Source organism: Crocodylus porosus, unplaced genomic scaffold (genome assembly GCF_001723895.1).
Source record: "Crocodylus porosus isolate Cpor-Errol unplaced genomic scaffold, CroPor_comp1, whole genome shotgun sequence".
Classification (NCBI taxonomy): domain Eukaryota; kingdom Metazoa; phylum Chordata; order Crocodylia; family Crocodylidae; genus Crocodylus; species Crocodylus porosus.
The window spans coordinates 11,325,550-11,352,658 of record NW_017728927.1 but is presented as its reverse complement, the minus strand read 5'-3'; the positions used below and the strand labels follow the sequence as shown (position 1 = coordinate 11,352,658).

Sequence of the window (27,109 nt, the reverse complement as noted above, 5' to 3'; positions counted from 1 at the left end):
GCTGCAGCTGCCGGAGCCGGGCGCCGAGGCCGCGGACTGTCTGCGCCGGCTCCTCCTCGTCGTCGCCGCCACCAAGCGCGACCGGAAGTGAGTGGCCGGGCGGCGGAGCAGCAGATCGGGGGAGGGGGTGGCGAAGCAGAGCAGCTGATGGGGGCGGGGAGCAGAAAGCCGAGCAGGAGATCAGGTGGGAAACACTGGGGAGCGGAAACTGGAGCCGCCGACAGGGCTGGGAGCAGAAAACCCGTCAGGAAGCAGGGCAGGGAGCGGCAGATGTGACGGGGCCAGCGGAGGGACCGATGGGGGCTGTGAGCCCGCAGGAGCAGAGGGTTTCCGTGCCGCCGCCGCCGCCGCCGCCGCCGTTTGAGATGGCACCTGCAGGCTGGGCCCAAAACGACCGCGGAGCCCGTGTCTGGGTCCGCGGGCTTTTCAGCGTCTCGCCATGTTTTGTATCGTTTCCCTGTTTCTGCAGCGTGGTCATTAAAAAGTCAATCGTCTTGCAAGCGGAGCTCGCATTCGTGTGTCTTTTTATTTGGTGCCTCCTGCCTCAGTAACAAGGAGCTGTTTTGTTGGCATCCTCTTTGCTGCCCAGACCTGCAGAGAGCGGCTCCGCTCGCCTCCGCTGTGGTTTCCCGAGCAGTGGGAGCGGGGGGGCTTGTCTGGTTCACAGGGCAGGCAAAGCAGCCTCCTCCGCGGGGAAAGACCACGTGAGCAAGCAGGTCCTTGCATCGAGCGCTCTGTTCCTGATGCAGATGGGGCGGCGCGGCGCCCGTTGAAGGGAGGGGGCGAGCAGACTGGCTTCGTCAGGGGAGCAGGGTGCAGCGGTGCTGGGGGCGGTGTCAGAAACGGCGTCTTGAGAGCAGCCTGCAGCCCTGACAGCAAACGCCTTGTCTTGCAACGTTGCCCGTGACTTTTGCAGGTTGGACAACAAGTTTGTGGAACTGTTGGAGACGGTGCTGTACCTGCCCAAGGCCCCCCAGCAAATTCAGGTCTTGTGCGCTGCCATCCTGAGAGAGATGTCACCTTCCAATAAGCTGACTTTGTCCTGCCATGAGATCCAAGAAACAAAGCTCTTGAGCACCGTGTGCTCTATCCTGTTGGCCCAGGTAAATGACCTGTGTGGTCAGGTACTTTAAAAAAAAAAAAAAAATTTTTTTGAAATGACCTTACAGACGGAGATTTGTTGTCAGATTTCATTGCTCACTTACATAGCACAGAGGGAACGCCGGTGGCTTTCTAGCTCGAGGTGAGCGCAGAGCAGCCTCAGGTAAATGTAAATTAGGGGACCCAAGTGTGATGCTTTGCTTGGAATCAAACAATAGATTTTCCTGTAGATTTTAAGATTTAAATACAAGCTATTCCAGATCATGGTGTGGGCGACCTGAGGGGATGGATGCTGGCAGCTCTGACACTCAGGGAACAGAAAGGAGCAGTTCAGTGCAGGCTCCTGCAGTAGAGCTCTGTTCGCTGATGCTCATGTCTGCATGGAGGAACTCAAAAGTGAATTTATCTCTGCTTCTGGCCTCTTTGTTGTGCTAGGTTTCATGCTCAGATGTCGAAAACAATGTATAAGAAGCCATAAAATATAGGGGGTCGTAAATATGGATGGCCTTCTCAGGATTTCTGGGCTCCACAAGAGCTAGTGCTATGAGAGCTCCTTTGCTTGGTATAGCATAGGCGGCTGCTTGGGAAACAGGCTGAGACGTTGAAACAAAAAGTCCTTTTTCATAGATCGTAAGGCCAGAAGGGACCTTGTGAGATCATCAGGCACCAAGCAGGAAAGACAACTGGGGTCAGGTGACCCCAGCAAGGTGACCATCCAGTCTCCCCTTGGAAGATTTCCAGAGGAGCTTTCTGCTGGTACTAAGACACAATTTTTTTTTTTTAAAGACACTATATTTTTTTTAATTTAATATGGGAATCAAGCTAAAGCTTCTCCTTGGAAAGCCCCAGTTTCCCTGAGCTTTCAAAATACTCATTTGTGTGCTCTTTGTCAGAAAGCGGTAAGTCTTATTGAGCCAGAGAAATGGGAAACTAACTTCCAGCAACACATAGCTCTACTCAGGCACTTATTTATTAAGCCTCCTCCCCGTTGCCAGTCCAGCAGAAGCACATTTGAAATGCAGTGATCCCTGAATCTGAACCCTATATCCCAGGTATGTGTTGACACTTGAAGTAGAACCAGAACCAGAGTAGTCGGTGTTCACTGTGCTCCGATTTGCGGAGGGTTTAGTGCGGTTTGGCAACGCTGATGTTGTGATAAGTCAGTCCAGCAGGTGGCATTAGCAAACGGCGTCCACCTGATGTAATAAAAGGATGATCCACTGGAGCCCTTACACAAGGGACATCCTTCTCTCCCTGTCTGTCCACGTCCCCATTAGATGGGTTTCTTTCTGGTGTGGTAACTTATTCTGTTACTCTTGTATGTTGAGCTCACCCAGACCTGTGTGGTTTGCTTTACACTTACAGTTTTCCAGAACTTACAGCTTCTGCTGGTACCATTAGAAATAGGCGGCTGTAAGTTATCTTCCTCCCTGGCTTCTCTGCAGTTTGCTGAGCTCTATCGAGACAATGGAGAGGCAGGTGGATGTTTAGAGGCTGTCAGAATTCACTGCCTCATCCCCTCAGGTTGCCTAGAGCAGGATTTTAAATAGTTCATTATGAGATCTCAGATAGAAAACTGGTTGCTTGATTCCAAACAAAGCACAAGCAATGAGTTCCTTAATTTGCAGTCAGGGGTCAGCTTTCCAGTAGCATATCGACCTGTCAGGAAATGGAAATCTATCAGCGTGTTGGTTCATTCCATTAGTGCTTTTGGAAATGTGTGTCAGAGCATGTCGGAACAGGTCCTTGACTTCCCTTTGTCTGTGTGGGAGGCATCGTCCTGTCTTGTTCTTGTCGATGTCCCTTGGTATCCTCTTCCAGGTGCTAATTTGATCACTCCATCTTTTGGGATAAAAGAGATGTTATTTCGTGTATCCCAGGCACTGAGCACTAGAATGGATACCCTGGTATAAGGAAGAGCTAGCCTGAGGATTGCTTTCTTTGCTTTTTAAGGGAAATAAAAAGGCTGCAGCCTCAGCTGTGGGGCAGCGAGTCATCAAACTCCTTGAAGGGCGACTGCCTGAGGGGGAGAATTCACGGCACCTTCTTCCTCTCCTGTCTCAGGTTATCAGCGTCTTTCCAGCAAGCCTGACAGAAGGTAAATGCCAGAGGGCCAGAGGAGGGCGAATTGACTGCAGTTATGAGGTCAAAAAGGGCTTTGAAGGCTGAAACTAAGAGTGTGGCTTGGGACACCTTAAATTTGCCACTTCAAATAGCATCTGAGTCGCAGAGAAAGCAAAACACTCATCCAAAGAGGAGTTTTCCATGGGCCCTAGATTGTGCTATGCCTGCCAGTGTGTTGGACACCTCACAGGGGAGAGGGACATAGTCCTTATCCTATCTTCCACATGTGAGGCATGGACCTGACTTTGGGTCTCTGGGTGCAACTATAGCATAACTAATATGTGAACTGGATAACATGGGGTGGATGGGTAGACATACACAGGAATCACAAACCCTTCCCTTGGAGACAGCCTGGTTTGTAACTGTCCATTGACTTGATTCTTGCACCTTCTTCTTAAGCTGCTGGTGGAGGTGGTAGCTCTGCCCTGAACTCAACTGGCATTATGGGTCCCTGGGGTTGCTTTCTGATGCCTCTCTGTTGAGTCCAGGTATGGTAGTGATCAGGAGAAGAGGGAATTACATGCAAGGGAATGGCAAGAGCATCTCTGTGCTGATGTAACCCTGGAAGAAGAGGTGTAAAATCTAGCAAGAGGCTTTAGCTGGGAGCATGTATTTGCTCTCTAGGAGGGAAGTCTCACAGTGCTGGTGTGCTGCTGGTGCTGCAGAGGCCCTTGCTGTGCTGAGTCAGAAGGTGGCCTGCATAGCTCTTCCTTCCCTAGATCAGACCAACGTGGTCAACAAAAGGATGGTCGACTGGCTGCGATATGCAAGCGTTCAGCAAGGAGTTGCCCAGCCCTCGGGAGGCTTCTTCTCCACCCCCAGAGCAAGGCAGGTGAGGACCTGGCACCGACTGTGTTGGTTCTGTACTTGTGAAGGCTTCTGCTCCCACACTCAGGTCCTTAGAAATCATGGCCTAAAAGTACCAGTGTTTTAGCTTTGGAAATCTTGGTCAGGGCCTTTTGGGCAGCAGAGCTAGTGCAAGGGAACCCACACTTCTAGGCTAACAAGAGTGGTAGGAAGACAAGGTAGCTGCTGTTCTGGTGGCTGCGTGGAGGTGGGTATCTTGAAATGGAAGGTTACTGCCATAGATGGCCTGGAAGAAACAGGCCTACGAGCTCACGGGCCCCTCTCAGAGAAGAGGGATCAGTGCAGCACAGTGGTTTAGCTGCATAGGCAGCAGCACCCTCAGCCTGGCCTTAGGTTGTTACAGAGGTTCCCCATCTTAGCCATGGCCACTTAAATGCTACCTCAGGCGTCAGTGACTCCACGGCTTCTCCCCCGCACCAGCCCCTGCCCTGGGACTTCACTCAGGTTCTCTTCTGTCTTCAAGCCCGGCCCCGTTACAGAGGTAGATGGCTCCATTGCCACTGACTTCTTCACAGTGCTGTCGGTCGGCCAGCATTACACGGAGGACCAGTGGCTCAACATGCAGGCCTTTTCCATGCTGCGCAAGTGGCTGCTCTGCTACGGGGGCGAGGGAACCGGCAGCCCCAATTCAGGTACTGGCTGGGGAATCACGGGCTGGCTCTGCCCCCAAGGAGTGGGCTACATCTCGGGGAGTGCGTGTCCCAAACTGGGCCTCAGAGGGCACTTGTTGACACCTGTGGGCTGAGATTAGTGGGCACTGGAGGTCCCTGAGCTCAGTGGCAGGGTATGCAACAGGCTGGGGTCAGGGGAGGTTGGAAGGTAGTGTCACAGTCTGCTACAAGGTGGTACTGGAGAGTTAACCATGTAATGGCTCCCAAGAGTATAGGAAAATCCCTAAGGCCAAAGAACTGGGCTGAAGGTGGACAGTACCTCTTTGGGGCTGTCAGCACATTTCCATAGGTGCTGCCCTAGGCTTTTGGTGCCTGTGGGATAAGGAATCAAATTCTATCTGCCCTCCCCATCCATGAGCCACGTCATTCTCAGGGCCTGGAGCACACTCTGCATTGCTCTCTCCCCCCATAGATGACCGATCAGAAGTGGAGGGGTCCGTCATGTCCATGGTCTCTGCCACCTCCACATCCAGTCGCCTGCTGCCCCCAAAGGAGCGACTAAGGGAGAAGGCTTTCGAGTACTGCCAGCGGCTTGTCGAGCAGAGCAACCGGCGTGAGTCTTGGCACAAGCCTGCGAAATGGTGCTCAGAGCCTCTTGGGTTACTCTGCAGTTCCCTCCGTCAGTCTGTTCCTGGGACTGTGGGCTCCATCTCCCTTCTGCTTCAAGGCACTAGAATAGAAATGTGCTCCCACTGGCTGCTAGGCCAGGGGTGAGCTCCGGGCTCTGTCCTGAGTCACTGACTGCAAGCACAAGGTGTCTGATGGGCACCCTTTGATCTTCAGGTGAAGTTGGGGTAGGACCATCCTGCCTGCCCCGACCCACTTGCTGTCACCAGGCTCCATGCACCGGTTCCATGCACCGGTTTTACATTGTTGGAGAGGGCTTTGGGACCCCGGATCCTGGGGGCTCTTGGTTGTTACTGGCTCTGAACTTGGTGAGTCAAGAGGCCATCTGGTCTTGGCCCTCTCCTACTCCACGAGGTTCACTGGCATCTGACCTGGGCAGAGCGTAGGGGCTTGGTGTGTCCCAGTAATTTCTCAGGAGGAAGGAAATGCCCTTCCCAGGAGGATCCATCAGCATCGGTTACTCCAGGCAATGTGTGTGAAGCAGCAGTCTGAACATGGCTTGTTTCTCCGCTAGGGGCCCTGAGGAAGCCGGATGGGGATCTGCAGAAGGCGGTGAGTATGAAGATGGTGTCCAGGTAGGGGAGAGGCTGCCTGCACAGTCCTGACCTGGCTGCCTTTGCTCCTGCAGTGTCTCATTGAGGCGGTCACCATCATGGACATCATCTGCCGGCAGGATTCCTCCTACGTGTACCGGACACTCTCCTGCCTGAAGATCCTGCATGGCAGGATCAGCCGGGACTTGACCTATGCCCGGACCCTGCTGCCCATCGCTCAGTTCTTCCTGAACCACAGTAAGAGGCGGCTTGTCTGTGCTCCTCTCTGGGGAGAGGATGGCTGGGGCTGGCAGTGCTGCTAGCTCTTTTCTAAGCCCTGAGGGTCTCTGCAGAACTGTACACTCTTGGCCCCTGCTCAAGGCCCTCAGCTGTTCCCAGCCTGCTCTGTGCCTCTCCCACCATATATGCTGCTCAGGCCATTTTGAATGAGCTGTGGGCCCAGCAGTCCAGCTCTGGAGACCACGTCTCCTTTGGCTCTTGGTCTTCTCAGTCACAAATGCAGCTGTGTCAGAACTTTCCTGAACTGCTCTGAAAGCTCCTGCCCTGACCGGCGTAGCTGCTGCATGGGCTTAACTGACGGGGTGCTGTGTCCCCGCAGGTGAGACGGCTGCGGTGGACTCAGAGGCTGTGTACAAGCATTTGTTCACCAGGATCCCTGCGCAGCTCTTCCACAGCCCCATGCTGGCCTTCGAGTTCATCCAGTTCTGCAGGGACAACCTGAAAGTCTTCACTGAGAACTTCAGCATCTTCAGGCAGAGTTTTCCCAACCTCTTTAAGGTACCGTGTGGTGGGCAGCTCCACACACTCCTCCCTGGACCAGGGGGGTGGGGGTGGGGGTGAGGGAGGAGCACAGTGTGCCAGGCCGGGCAGCAGAGAGTCTAGGTTGCCAGAGGGCCCCTCAGCAGAGTTCAAGTGAGAGTTGTGGCTCTGGGTGTCCATACACCTTGGCCCACAAGGTTGGGCTTAGCAATGCTGAGATAGGGGTCGGGGTGTGTAGCCAGCAGGCAGGCTGGAAAAGGGAGGGAAGACTTGGCAGCCAGACAAAGCAAGGGGAAGCATCAGGCTCCAGCAGAGGGGAGCAACTATGTGTTGGGATGGAGCAGCTCCCAGCTGGCCCACAGCAGCCGTAGCCTTCAGCCCAGCAGAGCTGTGGGTTGTGAGCTGTGTGTATGTGTTAAGGGGCCCAGGGCTGCCCGCACTGGATCCAGCACTCTGACCCCACCCTGTGCTGCTTCCCCAGCTGTGGGGAGCGTTCAGGTCCCTCCCAGCTGCTGGGGAGAACCCACGTGGGTGGGGTGGGCTGGCCCTGGTGCTAGCTGTTGGTGAGAGCCTCCGCCTGGTGTTCCCTGCAGTTTCTGGCCTGGAACAGCCCATCTCTCATCTTGGAGTTTATGGACCTGCTGCCAGCTCTGCTGGACCCAGACACTGCTATCGAGATGCTCCATTTGTTGCTTGACCTGCCCTGCTTGGCTGCTGCTCTGGACGTCCAACTGAGGTGACACCCCCTTCCCTTCCAGCTGGCCTGGGGCACTGGCCTGTCTGACCCATAGAGCCAAGTCATGGCACAGACTAGCCCACTGTGGTAGCTGCACCATACCCAGAAACCGCCCCCCCGGCAGGTCGCCCAGAGTGGCAGTGCTGCAGCTGGGTTGGTGTGGGGCGGCTGCAGCTTCTGCCAAGTTGTATTGGTCATTAGTACAAAGAGCAGGAGTCAGGGCATAGGGCACAGGCTGATTCTCTGGGGTCAGGGAAGGAATTTCTCTCTTCCCCCATGTCTGAGTTGTTACAGTAGCGCCGCTGTAGACGCAGCTGAGCAGTGCTAGGACCAGGCTATCTAGCTGCCCAGCTCTCCAGCGAGAAACTGGCCTCCAGCCCCATCTTTGGCCTCGCGTTGCAGATGAGTTATGTTGACTAAAGCCATAATGGGTCCTTCAGCCCTGGCTCAGGATGTTCCTTCCAGCCCCATGCTGCCCTCTTTCATTGGCTTAACAGCTCATGTGTTTGCCTGTTGCCAGGTCAGCCTCTGCTTCCGCCTCTGAGAGAGCTGCCTGTGACCCTGCTGTGAAGCCCAGCAGCTGCCTGGAAGCCTTTCGACACCCGCTTTACCGGAGCTCGTTCCAGTACCTGCTCCGCATTGAGGCAGCCCCTGGAGACTCTCCGGAGAGGTATGCAGCAGCAGGTGGGGCCAGGGATCCCCGTCTCCCTGCTGCTTTGGGCCTACAGGTTCTGCAAGGATGTGGCAGCAGCTCTGCCCTTGGGGCTGAGGCTGCTGTGCAGGGCATGTCAGCCCCTGGCACCTGTGCCCCCTTCCCTGCTGGTTTGGCAAAGGATTCAAGAGCTGCTGGGGGAGGCGCAGGGATGGCTGGGGAAGCATCAGGGACTGGGAGCAGGGGGGAGGCTGCTTGGATAGTGGTGCTGAGCTCTTGTTGACAGGCTGGCACCACTGCGACAGCTGCTAGGGTCTGTGGCCAACAGCCCACGGGTCATCCAGTGCGCGGAGACCGTCCCTGTCCTGCTGCAGCTGTTCTTCAACACGGCAGCTGAGGTAGGGCTCTCTCTCAGGCAGCTCCTGGGCACCACGTCCCAGCCTTCCCTTGCCTATGAGCACTCTCGGTGGCAGTTAAAGGGTTAGCTCCCAGGTAGCTCCAGGCTCCTGCACAGCGGGGCTTGGGATTTCTACAGAGCATGAGGGTGGCGGTGGGCTGACGAGTTGCCCTGCCCTGGGCCAGGAGATAGAGGGACAAGCCTGGTGGCAGCAGCACAACAAGCTGCTGGCACCTGGGCAGGACAAGTGCAAAGTGCCCGTGCTGCCTCCTCTCCCCCTTGCCAGCGAGTGGCAATGCGTGGGCTGAAAGGAATGTATCTCCGTCTTCAGTTCGCAGACAAGCTCCTGATAAACCAGCTAGTGCTGGTGCTGCTGGAGAGGAGTGACCAGCTCTGTGAGCTCCCTGCCTTCAAGGCTGACGTGCACAGGTGGGTGCCAGCTCTGCCCTGTGAGGGGGTAGCAGGGATAAGAGAGCACTAAGCCTCCAGCTTCTGTGCTGGGATGGAGCTGCTGGGAGTGGCACCTGGGGCTGGAGCGTCACATGAGGTCTTCCTGGAGCTGCCCTGGTGCTGTCAAGGCGCCTCTGAGCTCTGGTAACGTGGAGCGTCTGTGCCGCTCTGTTGGGGCAGGGTGGTAGGGCCACGCTGAGGGCCGATCCCTTGTGCTGAAGGAGCTGGGCCCTGCCCAGTGCTCAGAGCCCTGCCCCTGTGCCCCCCAGCAGCAGGGGGGCTGTGGCTGTCCTGGTAATGGGGAGGCCAACCCCTCTCTGCCCTGCAGGGGGGGGCTTGGCCTGAGGAGTCCTGAGCACCTCTTCCCTGCCCTGCAGAGTGCTGAGCTCCCAGCTGCTGCTGCTGTGCCGGCTGCATCCCTCGCTCGTGGTGGAGCTGTCCAAGGAGCTGCTGGAGTTCTCGGGGACCGTTGGCAACATCCAGAACAAGGAGGACGTCTACACCTACGTGGTGAGGAGCAGCCTGCTGGCCCTGGCCCCAGCCCCGCTGGTTGCAGGGTGGCTCTCCTCGAGCCCTGTCCTTGTGCTTGGCCACGGATGCAAACCCGTCTACCGTCGGTCCCCTGGAACGATGCTGTCTGCCCCCTTCTCCCTGGGGGCCCTCCCTCCTGGCCTGCCCTGAGCAGAGCTCGTCTTGTTGCAGGTGTGGGCTATCGGCGAGTACATGTCGGTGTCATATGACAAGCGGTGCACAGTGGAGCAGATCAACAGGTTTTTCGAGGCTCTGGAGGCCATGCTCTTTGAGATCACTCAGCTCCGACCGGCAGCCAGCGGCCCCCCATCCTCACCCCGTGTCATCACTGTCCTCATGACCACCCTGACCAAGCTGGCTTCGCGCAGCCAGGACCTGATCCCCAGGTGGGCCAGCCACAGCCAGCTCTGAATTGTAGGGTGGGACTGGGGGGAGGCGTTCGAGGCCCAGGGGTAGCAGGTATCTCCTGTATCTGCTCACTCTGGTGTGGTGACTAGAGGAGGGTTCTGTAGGCTCTGTGGTCCCAGCACAAGGCGCTGCAGTGCAGCAAGGAGCCTGTTGAAGGCGCTTGCAGTTACCCCAGGCTGAGCTCTGCCTACAAAGAGGGGGGTTGTTTTAGGGAGCCACGTGGTCCTGGCTGTAGGAGGCCCTGCCTTGCAGCAGGGCCAGTAGGCAGTGGTGCAGGAGTGTGTGAGCTCTGTGTTTGTGAAGCCCCGGGCAGCTGAGCGTCGCGCCTTTCCTCCCACAGGGTGTCCCTGTTTCTGACCAAGATGAGAGCCTTTGTGCAGCACCCAGCCACGGCCTCCGTATACAGCGAGCAGGACAGCGAGGAGATCCTGACCCGTGCCTCTGAGCTCACCAACCTGCTGAAGATGCCCAGCGTGGCTCAGTTCATGCTGACGCCGATGGCGGAGGCGGCTGGTGCCTGGTCCCAGAGAGATGCCCATGCAGCCCTGCCTGCCACCATGAAGATGGTCAGTCGGCTCATGGAGCAGGGGGCTGGCTTTGTGCCAGGGTGAGGGGACAGGGTGGAGAGGACCAGGCTGGCCTGTGTCCCTGTTACGACTGAGCTACTGGCTTAACTGGACATGGGGAAGGGCGAGGGCTGAGACTGCCCTGAGCAGGGCTTCTGGGATGGAGGGAATAAACAGTGAAGAGAACACAACCGGGTGCCTGAGCTCTTTAAGCTTACCCCACACTGCGTCTCTCTGGCCCCTGCTCCCTCAGGCCCCTCCACTTCCTGCCTGCCAGGCCTCTGGGTCCCTACCTCCTTGGCAGTGCTGGGGGTTGCCCTGGCCAAGCCAGAGCACCTGCCCCAAGCAGAGAAGGGCTGCAGCTGAGGGGCAGAGCCCTGCCTGGGCTTGCGTGTAGTGGGGCTTTCAAGTAAAGCTCCAGCTGAGACCGTGTGTACCTGCAGGGCTGGGTTGGCAGAGAGCACCCTGCCCTAGGGGCTGGGGCTGGCAGTGGGGAGAGGAGCCTAGGAGGAGACTTCTGAAAGTCCAGAGGGTGCTGGGGCCCTGCAGGCACTCCTGGCAGGACTGGTGTCCTCCTCCCTTGCCATGTCCTGGCTACACGTGGTCTCTGCCGCTAACAGTGCAGGACAGCAGAGGGGCTGTCGGTGTGACCACCTGCCCAGCGAAAGCATCATGGGGGGCTCTGCGGCCCAGGATGTGTCACAGCCCCAGCTTATCAGAGGGCACAAAATCAATACCACCAGCACGGGCACAGGCACTTTACTGGCTCCAGTGCTGTCACTCTGAGAGCCGTCCCTCATACCCCCAGGCCTCACCAGGGGCTGAGCTCTGCTCCATGTGGCTCTCAGTTACATAGAGATATGCAATGCGAACAAGATCGAGGTGCAACAGGGTCCTGGCATGCACCCTGGGGAAAAACAGGGGTTATAGATAGTCCTTGTGCGCAGTCCCAGCCTGCATGCAAGTGAAGTCAGCTCAGGGCTAGCGTCTCGGCCCACGGGGGCTGGAGCTGGTCAAAGGACCGGGCCAGCAAGCTGCCTCCTGGGCTTGCCGTCAGCAGGAGCTTTGTGCTGCCTGCTCCTGGACCCAGGCATCCTCTGCTCTGTCCACCTGGGTGTTCCCCGTGGCTGCTCTGATGGTGCCAGGGATGCACAGGACAGAGGGGAGCTGGGCTGACCAGAGTCCCCACGATCTGTTTGGGCTCCTTTCCCCATCACTGGCTCCAGGCTGAGGTACTGAAGTGCAGGAGCACCATTAACAACCTGTCCGCTTTAATGAAGGCTGAGACCACTGGGGGTCCCTTTTCACCCTCCAGCTGCTTGGGAGGGGACAGCTTGCAAGAGGCTTGCTCACGTGGCCCAGTGTGGGTCCGGTGCCAGCTGAGAGCAGCTTGCTCTAATCAGGTACAACTGACCAGGGCCTCAGTCGGGCTATAATTGGAAATCAGGTTGGGGTTTATGCTGATGCTGGCGGCTGAGCGGGAGAGGCAGCTGGGACGTGCCTGCACTGACGGCTCGTCCCCGTGTGGGGGAGCGGGTGCATCTGTGCCACGCAGGACGCGGGCAGAGGGGCCGGGGCTCGGAGGAATCAGCAACTGAAGCTGCGAGCGGTTATCCAACCAAGGGAATGTGTGTCAGGGAGCCAGACCCTGTCTAATGTCCTCCACTATCTCTGCATGTCAGCAGCAGGCCCAGCTCTGGGTACGCGCCTGAGAGGGCCAGTCCCTGCCGTGGCCCAGGGCACTGGAGAGGGTCAGGCCGGTGGACGAGTGCCAAGGAGCTTCCTGAGCTACAGCAGCAGTGACACTCCACGCCACCTCGCAGCAGGTGCCTGCAGGCCGCTGTCCTCTGCGCCACTGGGGCCAGGATGACTTGGCCCTGTGGGCTGGGGACTAGAAGCTGACCCAGCCAGCAGACACATGCACTGACAAGCAAAGTGCACAGGGAGAGGCCTGAGTGCAGCCTTCAGGTTCAGGACCAAATCTGTGGGGCCTGGGGACACTGCTGTACTGGCCAACAATCCCCAGCAGAGCCCCACGGCTCATGTGACGCTGCCCTCGTGCCCATGCAGCAAACACCCTGGCCAGGCACTTCCACCGCGCAGGAGGTGCCGCGCTGCAGCCTGGCCCAGAGCCCCACGATCGCCCAAGCCAAAACTCCATGTGAGTGACCTGTAGGGCTGAGAAGGTTCAGTCCCAGGTCTGGGGGGGCAGCATGGGGCTGCTGCCATCTCTGCAGTGCTGGGCAAGGGCTGCTCAGCACTTGCAGGAGCTCCTGGTGCCCTTTGCCCCAGCCCCGTCTCCTCCCAGGAGTACAGCACAGCCAGCATGGGGCGGCTGTAGCTTGGCAGCAGCAAGGTAAGACTACAGGGCCTGGTGCTGACTCTAGATGAGGAATGAAGTGAAGGTGACCCCCATCCCCAGTGCCCGCACTGCGACTGGCAGGCCTGAGGCATGGTAGGAGCCAGAGCTGCAGCTGGGTCTTCTCCCCTGGGGCTCCTGGCCTCAGAGCCCTATATATGCTCATGCACCCTGGCCCTGGGCGACCAAGGGCTGCTGCCATTTCACAGGCTGACTCCCCCAGAGGCCATGGGCATTTGGTGCTGCAATTAAGAAACGCCCACAAGCAGCTCGACCTTCAGTGACATTGCTTTTTAATTCCTGGCTGCTGGCCACCCCCTGGAGGGTGACTCCGGGGCAGGGCGGTCCAGGACCTGCTACCGCTAGCCAGGCCACCAGAGCAGTGCTAGCACGAGGCAGGCTGGAGACCAAGGGAAGAGCCCAAACCACTCACTCTGCCCTGGGGAGCATAACCAGCCTCCCTGTAGCCAAGAGTCCTTCGAGGACAGACAGGGGTCAGCCCCCAGCAGAGCAGAGCCTGGGGGCCAGCAGAGCCAGGCTGGGCCTGCCCATGGCGGAGGAAGAGCTGGCCATGCAATGAGCCGAGCTGCAGCAGTGGGAGATGCGGCGCATTCTCACCCTCCAGGCCAGGCTGTGGGATGAGCCCTGGGAGCCTGCACCCGTCTCTCCCTGATCCTGCAGCCTGGGGGGAGCAGGACAAGCACCTGTTTCTTGCTTGCTTCTCCAGCTGCACGCTCCCCTGGGCACCCAGGCAGCCAAGTCAGCTGTGGGCCCCAGCACAAAGGAATTAGGAGGATGGAGACAAACTGGAGCTGATCTTTTTGGCGATATCCATGTCTGACTTGGCAACGAGGAACCGCAGCTTCTTTCCTCCCGACCGGATGAGATCGACCGCGCTGGAGAAGCCAGATAAGAGGGAGAGAGGGGAAGTCCTGTGTAACCAGCTGCTGGCACAGCCCAGCTGAAGCTGCTACTCATTGTCCTAGCTAGGCTCACGGGCCCTGCCCAGCCCATCCCACCCCCTGGCCCCTGGCCACCTGCAGGGCAGGTGCTGGGCGCTCTGTAGGAGACCAGGTCCCCACAGCTGTGCTCAGCAGAGCTGCAGATTGGCTGCTTTGATTTCGGCTCCCTGGCAGAGGCCTGTGCAGCTCCTGCTCAGCCCTGCCCCTTTGCTCCCCTCACGCATGCAGCAGCCAGCAGGCCCGCTGTGCTGTAGAGAGATCTCTGGGAGCCTTATGAGAGCAGCGTCACGGCTGACACACAGCTGCTTCCCCTCCTAGCCCTTGTTGGCAGCCCCCTGCATACCCAGCAGTAGGGCACCACAGGACTGCAGTACCTCCCCCCTTATGGGTAGCCGGGAGAGGTGGGTCCCTGCCAGGAGAAGCAAACGGGGGACACATTCAGAAGCCATTTCTGCTCTGAAATGCAATGAATTCAATGGGACCTGACTGCAGAGAAACATCCTCCGTGCAGCCACGAATAGCTGAGGCTGGGTCGAGTGATGGCCAGGCTGCTCTGTGCAGTGCAATACGCTGCCCCCCCATGCTAACTCAGCACAGCTACCTGCCTCCTGAGGGTTAGACCAGGCACAGGTCACTACTCAGAGTTCATGGCCTGGTCTGCTCAGAAGACGGGGTGTCGGGATGGGGTAAATGCTGCTCAAGGAGGTGAACTCCAGGACACAGGTCTGGGGATCAGCGATCTCTCACCAAACACAGGTTTCTTGCCTCCGCTGGGACCTGAAATGCCAGACTCCCTTGTTCTCGCATAAATGCATCACTCTGGTGTAACCCGCAGACACCACTCTCCTACCTGTGTGGTTCTTTTGCTGCATTTCCCTTTGGCACAAGCCACCCCAGCTTGTTCACACGCTATACAGCGTCCTGTCTCTGTAGTAGCAAGACCTCGGAGCCATTCGGAGATGCCCTAAGAAGGCCTTTCTCCAGTGGGGCCCCTGCCTCCCCGTGTCCATGGCTGGAGGCCCTCATCCCTACCTCTGGTAGTCGGCGCCAATCAGACTGGTCCCGTTGACAGCAAGGATGCGGTCGCCGATGGAGAGCCTGCCATCTGAGGCCGCAGGGCTGTCCTGGATGAGGGTCCTGATGTACATCCCAGGGGACTTCAATGGTGTGTGCTGTCAACAACAAGCCATGGTCAGCACGAGGCAGGAATGAGACACGGGCTGGGCTCAAGGTGACCGACACAAACCTGGCCCGTCAGCACAGCCATCGCGACAGGGGACTTGCCACCAACTTGCGTCAGACCAGGAACCCTTGTGCCACGGAGTCAGTGGTGGCCGCCAGTGGCACGGCTGCTCAGAGCAGCCACGAGGTGTGAGATGACGTGTCCAGCAGCGGCTCAGGGACTGACTCAGGAGCTGAAATCCCAGTTCCAGAGGGTCTCAGTCCTATGGACTTCCAAGATGGATGCTGGCTGTTGGGAACGCGACCCCGAGTGACTTGGAAAATGCCTAATGCCTGAGGCTGCAGCACCTCAGCCGTGGCCGACCTCCTGATTCTGGCACGGTTAACCCCTTGGCAGCAAGGGTGAAGGAGAGAAAAGGAAGGAAGAGCCTAACAACCCAGAGACTGGTGCGCTAAAGGCAAAGCCAGCTCTGTGAATGTGTCCAGGTACCCATTTCTGACAGGAGACTGCCTCTGACATGAACAGGTAGGGAAAGCTAGCTGTGTTAGGCAGAAAGCAGGGTAAATTTGCACTTTACAGACTAAATCAGAGCTGCACAAGCTTTCATGAGCGACAGGCTTGCTTCATCTGGTGCTGCAAAGGCACGCTCTGGCACAAGCCCACACCAGGGCTTAAACACAGGCCTCCAGAGCAGCAGTGAGAGACCTGAACCACTCAGATACTGAGGCCCTGAGAGACGGCAATGATGGGCTGGCAGCATCTGAACGGTGACCTCTCTCTCTGCCTCTGCGTCCCCAGTCTCAGAGGATGTGCCAAACAACTGCCTCCATTTCCGTGGCGGTGCACAGAAGACCTCCACAAGCAGCTGCGTAGCCCTTTCCACACGTGGGTGAGGAGGGAAAGCTGCCGGCTACGGGATGAAAATCGAGGATCTGCTGCCGCCTGTGAAAGCCTGGGGGTCTGCAAGCTGTCTGCAGCCATCAGCTGCTGGCAGTACAGCAAACCCCCTGTGGCCCTGGCAGTGCGCACAGCCCCATCACGGAGACTGGTCGTCAGTTGTTTATCATTTGTATTAATTATGGGGGAAGAACAAGCACTGAACCACGCTGCCCGCTGTCACCCTGGATGTATGTGGAACATGACTGGGGCTTGGCCAAAGCTGGCTTTTCTCCTAACTAATGCACTGAGAAAGGTGTTTGTCCCCTCACAACTCCTGCTTCACTAAACCCAACTGCAGCCTGGGACAAGGCAGCAGGCCTGGGAGATGCAGGAAGAGCAATTACTTTAAGTGCCTCTTCTAGCTGTACTAAGCTCTGGCTTCCTGCGCTGTGGCTGGATGCGTGCAGCACTGGGGTCTTGGAGCATGTCCTTCATGGGGCTGCACTGGCCCAGATTTCTTTGATGCTGTCTTGAAAGGCCTGGGAGCGACCCTGCTAGCGTCCTTCCTTCTTCCACAGCCAACTGTGACCACTGCTTTGGGCTCATCTAATCCCAATTAGAGTCACAGCCCTAGGGTCAACTTACAGCTAGAAGGGAGTGAGCAGGCCTCAGAAACCTGATTCCTTTCAGGACCCATCAACTGGCCTAAGTACTTGTGGTGCTGACTTTAACTCTGACGACTGATCCCAGCTCTGTTGAATTTCATAGGCAGGGAAGCCTGGACTGCCGGGAATGCGCCTGATAAGCTCACCATTCGCTGCAGCAAAAACACCCACCGCCAGATATCCTGGAGGCCTTGGGCCCATGTCTGAAGGCAGGGGGTACTCACCAAACCATCAATCAGGCCCATCCCCAGCCCAATGGGCCCTTTTGCCAGTTCCACCACAAAGACATAGCAGAAATCATCCGTAGCCGAGCTGCGACCGGAAGACGCCGGTGTGGGGTAGTCGTAGGGTGCTGGGGAACTGCCTGGGGGGGCAGAGAGAGATGGTGTCTTAGGAAAGAATCAGGCCTTTTCTGTACCCACCCTCTTCGGAGCCATGTGCAGCCACCCCAGCAAGTTTGCTACTGTGCTGTCAAGGCTGAAACAAGCAGCAGAGCCCGGTGCTCCCCACACAGCCTCTCTGCGCCCACCTATGGCACTGCGTGTTTCGGTTCACCATTTGGTCTCACCGCCAGGCAAGGAACGGCAGAGCTGACGACTGCCACGGCTGGATACTGGGGATGGCAGCCAACACCTCCCTCCGTGGGACTCAGTCTAGAGAGCAGTGAGGGCAGGGACCAGCATCACTCGGCCCTTCAGCTACTGGGAAGTGGCTGAGCCGGTGACATGCAGGCTGGCTGGCAGAAGCCCTCGGGGCCTTCTTCCCCTGACAACAGCCTCATCTGGCTTAAAGAGCCCTGGAGAATATTGCCCACCTGAGTGAGGTATTAGCCTTGGATAATGCAAATGTACCGCACTGAGATGGGCTCAGACGCCTATCCAGACAGATACCCTGAGAGCTCTTCATGGCACTCAGCCACAGGGACGACCCCTTGGAAGTCTGGCCCTGACCAGTCCTGATGCTCAATGGGTGCCTGTTTCTCAGAGCCACCAGCCAGGGCATTGCTAAAATAAGCAATGGTAGGGCAGGAAAAGCCTGTTTCCACTCGCCTGGCCCCCTGCCCTCTCTCTAGGATGCCAGTGAGAGTTTAGCAGCACTGGAGACTGCCGGCTGACGCTCCAGCTTGGTTCACGATGACAGGGAAGCCTCTGGCTGGCCAGGACTCGGCTCTAAGAGTATGCCCAGCCAGGAAGACAGTCTGGCTACACCTCCAGGTGCCTTTATAAAACACTCTTGCGGAGGTGCAGTCTCACATGGCCCCATCAGCCCCCAAGGTGCAGTGACCAGGGGCTACCAGCCCCGCTTGGCACAGTGGCCATCACGCTGGCACGTGGGCTCTGTTTGCTGGTCTTGCTGTGCCCCCTGGCTCACAGCTGGCGTGGGAGGGATTGGATAGCAAAGGGAACACCCAGGCGCAATCCCTGAGCTGCTAGCTAAGAGAAACAGCTGCCTGCAAGGTGGGGCACGTGTTTCAGCTGTTCTCCTGGTGCCCCTTGTCTGACTGCCCCTGAGCAGCACGTCCAACCCAGCTGCTGCTCCTTTTGGGGGGGTGCCATGGGCTCTAATGGCCCAGCCCAAGGCTTGAACTTCACACTGGATGCAGAGTTGTGACAGCACCCAGGCCAGAGAAGAAAGGCAAGGGGGTCCCTGCTGCCTACCTCACGCCCCATGGCTCAGCCTGCTGAAGCTCCCAGCCTCCCCAAGCTGACTGCCGGCATCTCAGTGCACCCAGCCAGGCAGGGGCACAGTGCAGATGGCCATGGTAGTTCGTGGCCAGGCTACAAAGTGGGGAAGCCAGCAGTGCTGGCTGAGCTGGGTCAGCTGTGTCGGGACAAGCCTATCCAACCCCTTGGGAAGCTGTTCCCATGGCCCCAGAGGAGGGCTCTACAGAGATGCCTCGGCATGGGGGTGCCCTTACCTTCAGGGGTCGTGGCTTTGGTGCCACTGAGGCCATTGCGCCGTGGCACCTGCACGGCATTGCCACAGCCGGGGCCCTGAAGGGCCTCTGGGCTTCCTCCGTCAAAGTTGAGCGGGGTGTTGGGTGGCGTCAGCAGGCAGGAGGGGTCCAGCGGCAGCAGGCTGGCCTTGGGGAGGCTTTTTCCTAGGGTGCTCTGCAGCTGCAGCTGCCTGAGCTTCTCCTGGAGCTGCCCCTCGCTGGCGCGGCACTCCCAGGCGGGCCGGCTTGCGTCGGAGGCGAGCGGGGGGTTCCCATCCAGCTCCACAGCCCCGCAGGTGCCGGGGGGCCCGTACTCAGCCTGCCCGGAGGAATTCCCTGGGGCCAATCTGGCGCTCACGCTCTCGGCCACCTCAAGCACCGCTTGGCCAGTAGCTGCGTCTTTCTTTAAAGAGAACAAAGTGACGTGTGTTAGCCAGACTCTGCTTCCCCGCAAAGGTGCCCGGCACTGTGATGTTTTCCCCCCAGGAAGCAGGGATGTCCCAGCCTCAGCTCACTCCCCATGGGGGCTCGTTGCCTTGGTGTTGTGGCTCTTGCCTAAAGGATGTGGGTGCCTTACACCATGTGCTGGTGCAGGGGTAGGCAGCCATTGTCCCCCCCACCCCAGGTCCAGTGCTTGGGAGAGGAGAAATGACTTGTCCAGGGCCCTGGTGGAAGTCAATGTCAGGGAGGTCAGACTGGCAGCCCCTACCACCTGCCCATCACCGGTGCTCCCTCTCCTGCAGGTGAGTCAAACCCTTCCAAACCCTTCTTGGGCAATGTGCTGTTGCACAAGGCGTGTGCCCCCCTCACTCCTTCCCCAGCCCCCTCCACATGTTCAGGAAGCTGCAGCTCTGCCCTGGGAGCCTTCTCCGCACAGCTCGGGCCCCCAGGGCACACGTGAGCCGGAGACCCTTTGTCAGGGCTCAATTCCACAGGCGTGGGGGATGTGCTAGCATGCCCATCGCTCTATCGGGCACATATGGGTGTCATGTCCCCAGGCAGATGTGCCTGAGGCCTGGCAGCTTTTGGCCAGGGGCAACAGGGCTACGTAAGACATTAGGGTAGCAGCACGGTGCTGGAAAGCATGAGGGCCCCCCCCCCGGCTTCAGCTCCTAAAACTGGTGTGCCAACCAAGAGAGGAGGGGAAAGACTGTGACAGCAGAGGCCTCCAGGAGCTGACTTGGGCCACAGAGTGCATGCAGGTGAGCCAGGATCCTCCGGCCACTCCTGCGACAGGCTGAACCCAATGGGGTTGGTGCAGAGCCAGTGCTGCTCCCAGAGCCTGTCTTGGCAGATGCTGGGTGGGATGAGAGAGGACAGGGAAGGGGCAGAGGGCCAAGGTCATTAATGTTAGCCCGAACACCATATTTCATCACCCCAGCATGTCCCTAATTAACTGCAAGGGCTGCAGATGTCTGTGCATCATGGTGAGGTTGGACCCAGGAGCCTTGGCCCCTTTCAGAAGATCATGGCCACTGCTGGTTTGCAGCCACCAGGCGAAGGGAGATGAGCAGGGACAGAGTGAAGGAAGAGAGCCGGGGGCAAGGGGAACATGGCATCGTCAGCTGGCACCTCCCAAACCTCCTTCCCCTACTCGGCCTCCTACAGGCAAAGGCACAGGGCTCCCAAGCTGGGGCCAATTGCACAACCTAACAGGGTGCCCAGCTCCAGCCTCCCCCCATGAAGCCATGACAGCCCCAGCAACTGCTCAGCCTCACACCAGCAGGGACTCGGGGCTCCCAGGGCTGCGGCTCCATCCAGTCCGGTCGGCAAGGAGCTTGCAGAGCCTAGGACTGAGAGTGAGCCCAGCCCAGCTGCCAAAAACAATAGCTTCCTGCTGGCTCATGTAGGACTAGCGAGCGAGAAATGCCCTCCCTGGTCCGCGCCAAGCACCCATCAACCAATGAACCACTTACACTCCCCACAAACCCACACACACACACACACTCCCTGCATCAGGTGAGTGCAGTGGTGACTGATGGGGCACCTCTAGGATCAAACCCACAGCCAGGACCGGACCAGTGCTTCTGCCACTGGCAGAAGCTGCTGGAATGGACAAGGCTGGGGGACGCTTGCCGCACTCTGCGGGGAATCGAAGCAGCCCCAGCACGTCAGGGCCCAAAGGGCAGGAAGGGGACAGAAGGGGGAGTCACCCGTCTCTGCGGGCTGTGCCCCCCCCTGCACTGCACTGCACTGGGCTTCCCCCCGTGGCTGCACCTCACGACGTAACCCTGGCACCCAGCCACCCTCCAGCTTTTCAATCACGAGACCCGCACGGCTCGCCACAAAATGCCTCAGCTCAATGTATGAGATTAGTGGGTCCTAGGGAGCCGCAGAGGACACGGCAATGTCAGCAGCGCAGAGAGGCAGCTAGGGCCCAGTCTTGGTTCTCTGCAGCAAGGCATAAAGGGGCTGGAAAGTGGAAAGCACACAGTAATCAGTAATGCCTGGCTAATGGGATTGAAGTGTGTGGGGTAGCGCAGTGTTTCCTAGTGGTTAGAGTGGGGGGGGGAAGGGGGGAGGGCTGTGAGGCGGCTGGTGAAACGGCAGAGATGTGTGCAGGGCTGGGGGGTGCCTTGCTGAGCTCTGGTAGGCACTCCGCTCCCTCCGCACATCAGGGCTACCTTTGGGGGCTCCGGCTCCAGGCTGTCACCAGCGTGGGGGCTTTTACTCCGCAGACTCCATAGGAAATGGCGGATGTAGAGGAGGTGCCGATAAACATTGTCGTCCAGCGTCTCCACCTCCAGATCTACCTGGAAGCCCCCGCTTGGCAGGACGATGGGTGGATGGTTATCAAAGGACTCCAGGACTTCACCTGCAAGACAGAGCAGGAGGCTGGGGCCTGAGCAGAGCCTCAGATCTAAACCTACCACTGCAGAGTGACCCAGGGCCCCCCTCCGGGGTCATTTCAGCCAGACCCTCCATTCCTGGACTGTAGATATCACTGGTTGTCACACAGGAGCAGACTTACCAGAGCCACCCATTAGCCCCCAGAAGAAGCTGCTCTGGTGACTGCTTTGTGTGTCAACCCCTGACACTATTCTCAAGGCGGGTGTTACTTTCCAGCTGGCTGTTCAGGAGCAGACACTGCTGCTCCGCAGATTTGCAGCTCAGCAGGGGCCGTTCTGCACTGCCCACCCATCCGCTAAGAAAACCACAACCCACAGGATTTGTCTTTGAGCAACTGCAGCCCAACGCACCTGCTCCTCCCTGGCCCCTGCAGCCCTTGCCCCACCACTCCCCCCAGTTCTTCCACCCCTGGGAGCCCTTAGGAGGCCCTTTAGTCCACTGCTAGCCCTGCTGATTAAGCAGAGAGTGCTGTCCATAGCACATCTTCCAGGACTAAGGACTGCCAGAAGAGCAGAAGAGCCTCCATCACCTCTGGTCCACCTAGGCATTCTCCAAACCAGACCAGACTGGTGAGGCTTTACCCCTTTAGTTCGGTGCCACTCACAGCCTGACACACTACAAGCAGGGTTTGCTTGCAGGAACCATTTTCCCAAAGGCAACGCAGAGATTTCATTAACTAAGGATTAGCCACGATTTCCCAGAGAGCCCCTGGCTATGTCGGGGACAAAAGCTACTTACAGCATCTAAACAAGACCTCCGTGGATTTGCTTGGGCACCTAAACCGCTGCAGTGCTTGGAAACAGTCACTACAGCACTCTCCCTACAGTGACGCAAGCTTTAAATAGCAGGGATATTTTTAACAGCTTCCTGTGTAAGCTGCTCTGTCTGGCACTGATGTGTAGTATCAGCTTCCCAGGTTCTCGCGGCATCCCTGGCTCTCATGTTGAATTTTATTACTCGTGCGGTAGGTGCTTGATTTGTGCAATTTGTGTGAGGCTTCAGGGCAGATGCCCTCAGGTCCCCCTAGCACCAGTGAGGAAGGAAGAATCACCGAGCAAATTCACTTACAAGAGCCTTGAGCGACTGGCCTGGGTTTGCTTTGCCCCACAATCCTCAGCCCCCTGCACCACAAGCCCAGTGAAACTACTCGAGAAGTCTGAAAACTTCATCCCCCGCCCCGGGTAGGCTGAGCCAAACTAACCTGTGCTGGCAGGTTTGGAGAGGCCTTTGTGCTTCCCTTTGGAGAAGACCTGGGGTTGCTTGTTGGATGTGGACCTGAGGGCAGGCTCTGCTGCTCCTCAGCAGCAAAAGGGTTTCGGGGCCCAGGTGATACAGGAACGCAGGTTGCACTGGACCTGCTCTTACCTGTCCTGGAGGCCAAAGCACTGTCCTCCTCGCCAGGCTGCCAGGCCGCACCGCCGCCCACGTCAGACACGGCCTGGTACTGCGTCAGGACTCGATGGAGCTGTGCGGGGCTCAGGGCTGGGAACTCCACTCTCAGCGAGGGCCAGGGCATCTGGGCAAAGAGACCAAGAGCTGGGGCAGAGGCCTCGAGGCCTTAGCCACAGGGCAGGAGGGTCTCCCAGGCTGAGCTTGTGCCGCGGAAGGGTACTGGTCTGAGGCCAGAGCAAGGTCAGGGTTTGGTGACCTGTGATGCTTCTACAGGAAGCAAGGGAGAAGCAAGCTAAACAGATCACTACGGAGCTGGGCTCTCAGGCGTCAGGGACAACACGAGATGAGACGTTCCAGTAATTGGCTGCCCACCCAGAACAAGTTGCACGAGGCTGGTGTGAGCTGGGATGTGACACGTGAGTGCACTGGGCTCCAGCACTCCCCACTTCCTCACCTGCACCAGCTGGGAGCTCGGCAGGGCCAGGAGGTCGGCCAGGCTGGAGAGCTTGCTGAAGAACTGCTCGGCCAGCTGCTCGAAGCCCAGGCCACGCACCCAATCCAGGAGCAGCCGCAAGCACACGCGGATCTTCACCCCTTTTGACCAGTGGAAGCAGCCCAAGGAGGGACCTGGGGGCGAGCGGGAGGCAGAGAAAATGAGGTGCTAGACTTCCACCTGACTTGGAATAGGCTCCTTGCATCAGGCAAGGCAACACGCACAGCGCTACAGGGGCCAGACAACAAATACCATCTCTGTGTTACCTGGGGCAGGTGCACCAGGTAGGCAAGAGGCCATCATGGCCAAAGTCTGCTTTCTCCAGGCCTGCAGCAAGGATCCCTGCAGGGGACGTCAACGAACCCTGGAACCAAGCAGCCCCTTCCAGCCTTGCCCTCATCCTGCTAGCGCCAGCTTCCTGCCGGTCCGCTAGCCACTGACCCAAGCTCGCTGTCGGCCAAACCCCCAAGCTGCACCCAGCTAATCCCAGCTCCTAGGGCTGACAGAATAAGGGTGGTGCCTGTCCCTGGGCTGTCACGGACATAACGCTTGTCTCTGGAGCCTGTACGTCATGAAGTTCAGCTGCTACTGCTTTAGGTGTATCCATCCTGGAGAGCCCTTTCCCCACGAGGCACAGAGAACAGAGGAGCTGGGGCACGGCACAAAGTGTGGCACCATGATGCCCGGCTGTCCCAGGCTCTGATCAGCTCTCACATACAGAAAACAGCCTCCAAAAACTAATGCCTTCCTCAACAGGCAGCGAGCCAGGCACCTTGCTGCGGGCCCAAAGGCACAGGGGAGGGCAGGGAGCTGGCCTTTGGCTGCAAGAAAGAGCTGCAGCACCGAGCTGCTCTCCAGCAGGCCAGGATGGAGCCAGTGCTCACTCACAGGAGGAGGGCATGAGCTGGAGTGACGGGGCTCTGGCCCCGACCCACACCCTGATCCTCTCCTCGTGACTCGGCCCCAGTGCTAGCTCTCACCCTTGCAGGCTGGGAGGCACACCAACCCACCATGGGCACACCAGGAGCCCAGCGCTGCTGGGGGTGTTAGGTGATCCTGTACTGCCAGGCCTGACCCAGAGTCATCTTGCCATGGGCTTCAATAGGAGGAGGTAGCCTGAGGATCCCCCATCATAGATCAGAGCCCCACTGCATGGCCTGGGTTGAATCACAGGCCATGAGCCAACACCAGCTGGACATGGAGGCATCTGAAAGCCTGCAAGAAACACAGCTCAAGTGAAACAGCCACTGCTCAATGGTCATGAAAACTAGATAAATCGGTGGAGGCTGACGTGCTCTCTGTGGGGCGTGAGCATGCGCTCTGCTGCACAGTGACGGGAATCTTGGCATGCTGAAGGCCAAGCAAGACCCATCCTGAAACTACCCATTGAAAAGCCCAAAGAAGTTTCCAACCTAGAGGTCACCTTGAACCCAGCTCAACATCCCTCCCTGCCCCTGGAGCTCTTGACCCGGTGGACTGTCAGCAGGAAAACCCGGTGGCTCCCTCCCCTGCTTGTTGCTGCCAAGTGCAGCTCTGTGCAGGGAGCAGAGCCTGGCAAGACAAAGGCTGCAGCGGTGACAAGGATGAATGGGAAAAGCAGGTTAATTCATCAGGCATCCTCCTGCTATTAATGCATTTGGCACTAGCGATAACATACCTGGCACTAATGAGCTTGTGCAGATAGTTTGACAGGAAGCCTGTGGCAATTAGGATGCATTCACAAGCCAATTTTCTCTGCCATTTAAAAGCCCATAGCCATTTTTTTCTCATTCAGGATGCTCCAGGGAACAAAGTCTCTTACCCCCGTGGTCTCTTACCTGTGCTTGTTAAGAGAACGGCAGGCCTTTCTCCCGTCTCGGGGTGAGAGCGCAGGGGGGGAGTCCCTTAACTGAGGGGAGAGCTACAGGAGTCTGAGCACATCACCATGAGAAATGGGATTACTGCAGCCATCCATGCCATTAGTAAGGGGCTAAGGGAGTGTCCTCAGTGAAGGCAGCAGGTGTGAGCAAGCTAGCAAATGGGAAGGGAGAGTCAAACCAAGGAAGAGAGACCAAACTGAGCCAAGTCCTTATCAGAGCCAACATCACACACAAATTGTGATCTATGGAGTCAGTGGGAGCCCAAGGAAGCGGAGTTAGGAAGACCCCAGGGGCTGGGCCCTTGCTTGGTTCATCATAATCAAACCTTCATCCATGCTCCAGCCCCCCCTTCCTACCAGCCTGGCAGGGTCTCCTTCCCCAACACACTCTTCTAGTCTTGGCACATGGACCCTAGCAGAGCTCAGAGATATTGAGGCACCACACGCTCTGCTGACACCAGCGAAACAAAGGACTTGGGAGCTTTGAATGGGTCTTAAGGCAACCTTAGCCCCTGTAGAAAGCACATCCCACCCTCCACGTGGCTGATCCTTTGCTCACAGCCTGGCTGGCTGCACTGCGGAGCCCAATAGCTCTGGTCTCTTTATTTAATGAATAGACACAAAAATGTCTTCAAAGCACACAAGCACACCTGTTTCTCCCACACGTCTCCCCCTTGGGCAGAGGCTAGTGTAGACGCTGCAAACATCTGTAACCCCCGGGACAACCGCCCCAGCCTGAGTGGGCCTCACCTTTGTCCATCAGGTGGTTGAAGAGCAGCGTGTTGGAAAAGAAGAAGAGGTAGGCAAACATCTGAGAAGCGATCTCGGGGTGCACCTCGTACTGGTGAAGCAAGTCTAGTGTCTCCTGGTAAATCAACGCGACTCTGCAGATCTCATCAGGCAGCTGAGGCAATCCCTGCCAGCCTTCCCGGCCCTCGTTCTGGAAGGGGTTACACTCCAGAAGGCCGGGGAGAGAGACGTACAAAGACTGGATGGGGAGGAAATGAGAAAGACACAGGCCTGTGATTCAAAAAGCTGGAGATTCAATGTGGGAGGCCCTTCTGCATTGGCAAGAGGGCCAAGACATGACCTACCAGGTCTTCAAACCACCCTCTTCGGTGATCCCATAACACGTGGTCAAACCCTGCGGCTCTCCAACGAGGAGGGGTACTTCCTTTGCTACCTGCACATCTGCACCAACCAGTCCCTCACATGAATACAATACCCTACCCAGAGTTAATGGGTAAACTGGTCTCTCTTTCAGTGGGCAAGTGCCACATCAGACACAAACCACTGGAGATGCTGAGCAGAGAGAACGTGCCAGGGCAGTGCATCCACATGGGGAAACAGGAGGCCCCCGACACCTGAGAGGATGAAGAGGTAGAAGCCAAAGCAGCAGCCAGTTAAAGTCCCTTTCCTTTACGTAAATGAGGATCAGAGAAGCGCAGCGTCCAATCAGAGCCCTCTCCTGTGTTCAAATGAAAGAGGGAGAGTGTCCCGTCAGCGTTCCTGCTAAGCCAGCAACTGGGAGAAGCCAAGAGAAATGTCAGCCCGCCCAAGGGAGGGTGAATCTGCTGGAATAGCAGACAGACCTTTCCACAGAAAGGAAATAGCTGCAGATCAAACCTGGGAGAGAATTTGCCCCTTCCCAGCGTGAGGCCGAGTCCCTGCTGTTGGCAGGCAAAACTGGAGAAAGGCAGAGTCATTGGGTGAGTTGAACGTCTCTGTGGATGGGAACAGGTCCCCGCCCTGCAGACACAAGCAGCCTTTCTCCCGGCGCACACTGCACGCTCTGTTCAGCACTCCTGCCTGGGCACCTCCGCCAACGGCTCACTCCAGCAGCCAAACAGAGAGAGGCCAGAGGGAGCCTTTCCATCACACCCGTGAACTGAGTCATTATGCCCAGGGCGGTTACTGTACAAATCACAGACGGGTCGAGGAGGTCGAGGAGCTTCCTCAGCAACGCTTTCTAATGATTTCATAGATTTCATAGACATTAGGGCTGGAAGGGACCTCGGGAGATCATCGAGTCCAGCCCCCTGCTCAAAGGGGCAGGAAGTCAGCTGGGGTCATAGGATCCCAGCAAGAT

General features: G+C 57.8%; 2 protein-coding genes across 2 annotated transcripts in view; one reads left to right on the top strand and one right to left on the bottom strand.

Annotated features, from left to right (window-relative positions):
* The window catches only part of AP5Z1 (adaptor related protein complex 5 zeta 1 subunit), a 14,929-nt gene extending 4,295 nt beyond the window's left edge, over positions 1 to 10,634 (top strand). The window contains exons 3-18 of the mRNA XM_019542150.1: positions 1 to 87; positions 917 to 1,103; positions 3,055 to 3,199; positions 3,945 to 4,057; positions 4,556 to 4,724; positions 5,176 to 5,316; positions 5,905 to 5,942; positions 6,019 to 6,181; positions 6,543 to 6,721; positions 7,297 to 7,439; positions 7,960 to 8,109; positions 8,378 to 8,489; positions 8,820 to 8,917; positions 9,316 to 9,448; positions 9,641 to 9,855; positions 10,218 to 10,634. Of these exons, the coding sequence (XP_019397695.1) occupies positions 1 to 87; positions 917 to 1,103; positions 3,055 to 3,199; positions 3,945 to 4,057; positions 4,556 to 4,724; positions 5,176 to 5,316; positions 5,905 to 5,942; positions 6,019 to 6,181; positions 6,543 to 6,721; positions 7,297 to 7,439; positions 7,960 to 8,109; positions 8,378 to 8,489; positions 8,820 to 8,917; positions 9,316 to 9,448; positions 9,641 to 9,855; positions 10,218 to 10,488 (2,344 nt within the window). The 3' untranslated portion in view covers positions 10,489 to 10,634. The remainder of the gene's footprint in view (positions 88 to 916; positions 1,104 to 3,054; positions 3,200 to 3,944; positions 4,058 to 4,555; positions 4,725 to 5,175; positions 5,317 to 5,904; positions 5,943 to 6,018; positions 6,182 to 6,542; positions 6,722 to 7,296; positions 7,440 to 7,959; positions 8,110 to 8,377; positions 8,490 to 8,819; positions 8,918 to 9,315; positions 9,449 to 9,640; positions 9,856 to 10,217) is intronic.
* A 2,444-nt stretch (positions 10,635 to 13,078) lies between these two features.
* RADIL (Rap associating with DIL domain) overlaps positions 13,079 to 27,109 on the bottom strand; it is a 56,361-nt gene continuing 42,330 nt past the window's right edge. Inside the window, exons 8-15 of the mRNA XM_019542013.1 lie at positions 25,771 to 26,008; positions 23,124 to 23,296; positions 22,643 to 22,793; positions 21,052 to 21,242; positions 18,410 to 18,830; positions 16,716 to 16,855; positions 14,797 to 14,936; positions 13,079 to 13,698 (exon numbers count right to left, since the gene is read on the bottom strand). Of these exons, the coding sequence (XP_019397558.1) occupies positions 13,590 to 13,698; positions 14,797 to 14,936; positions 16,716 to 16,855; positions 18,410 to 18,830; positions 21,052 to 21,242; positions 22,643 to 22,793; positions 23,124 to 23,296; positions 25,771 to 26,008 (1,563 nt within the window). The 3' untranslated portion in view covers positions 13,079 to 13,589. The remainder of the gene's footprint in view (positions 13,699 to 14,796; positions 14,937 to 16,715; positions 16,856 to 18,409; positions 18,831 to 21,051; positions 21,243 to 22,642; positions 22,794 to 23,123; positions 23,297 to 25,770; positions 26,009 to 27,109) is intronic.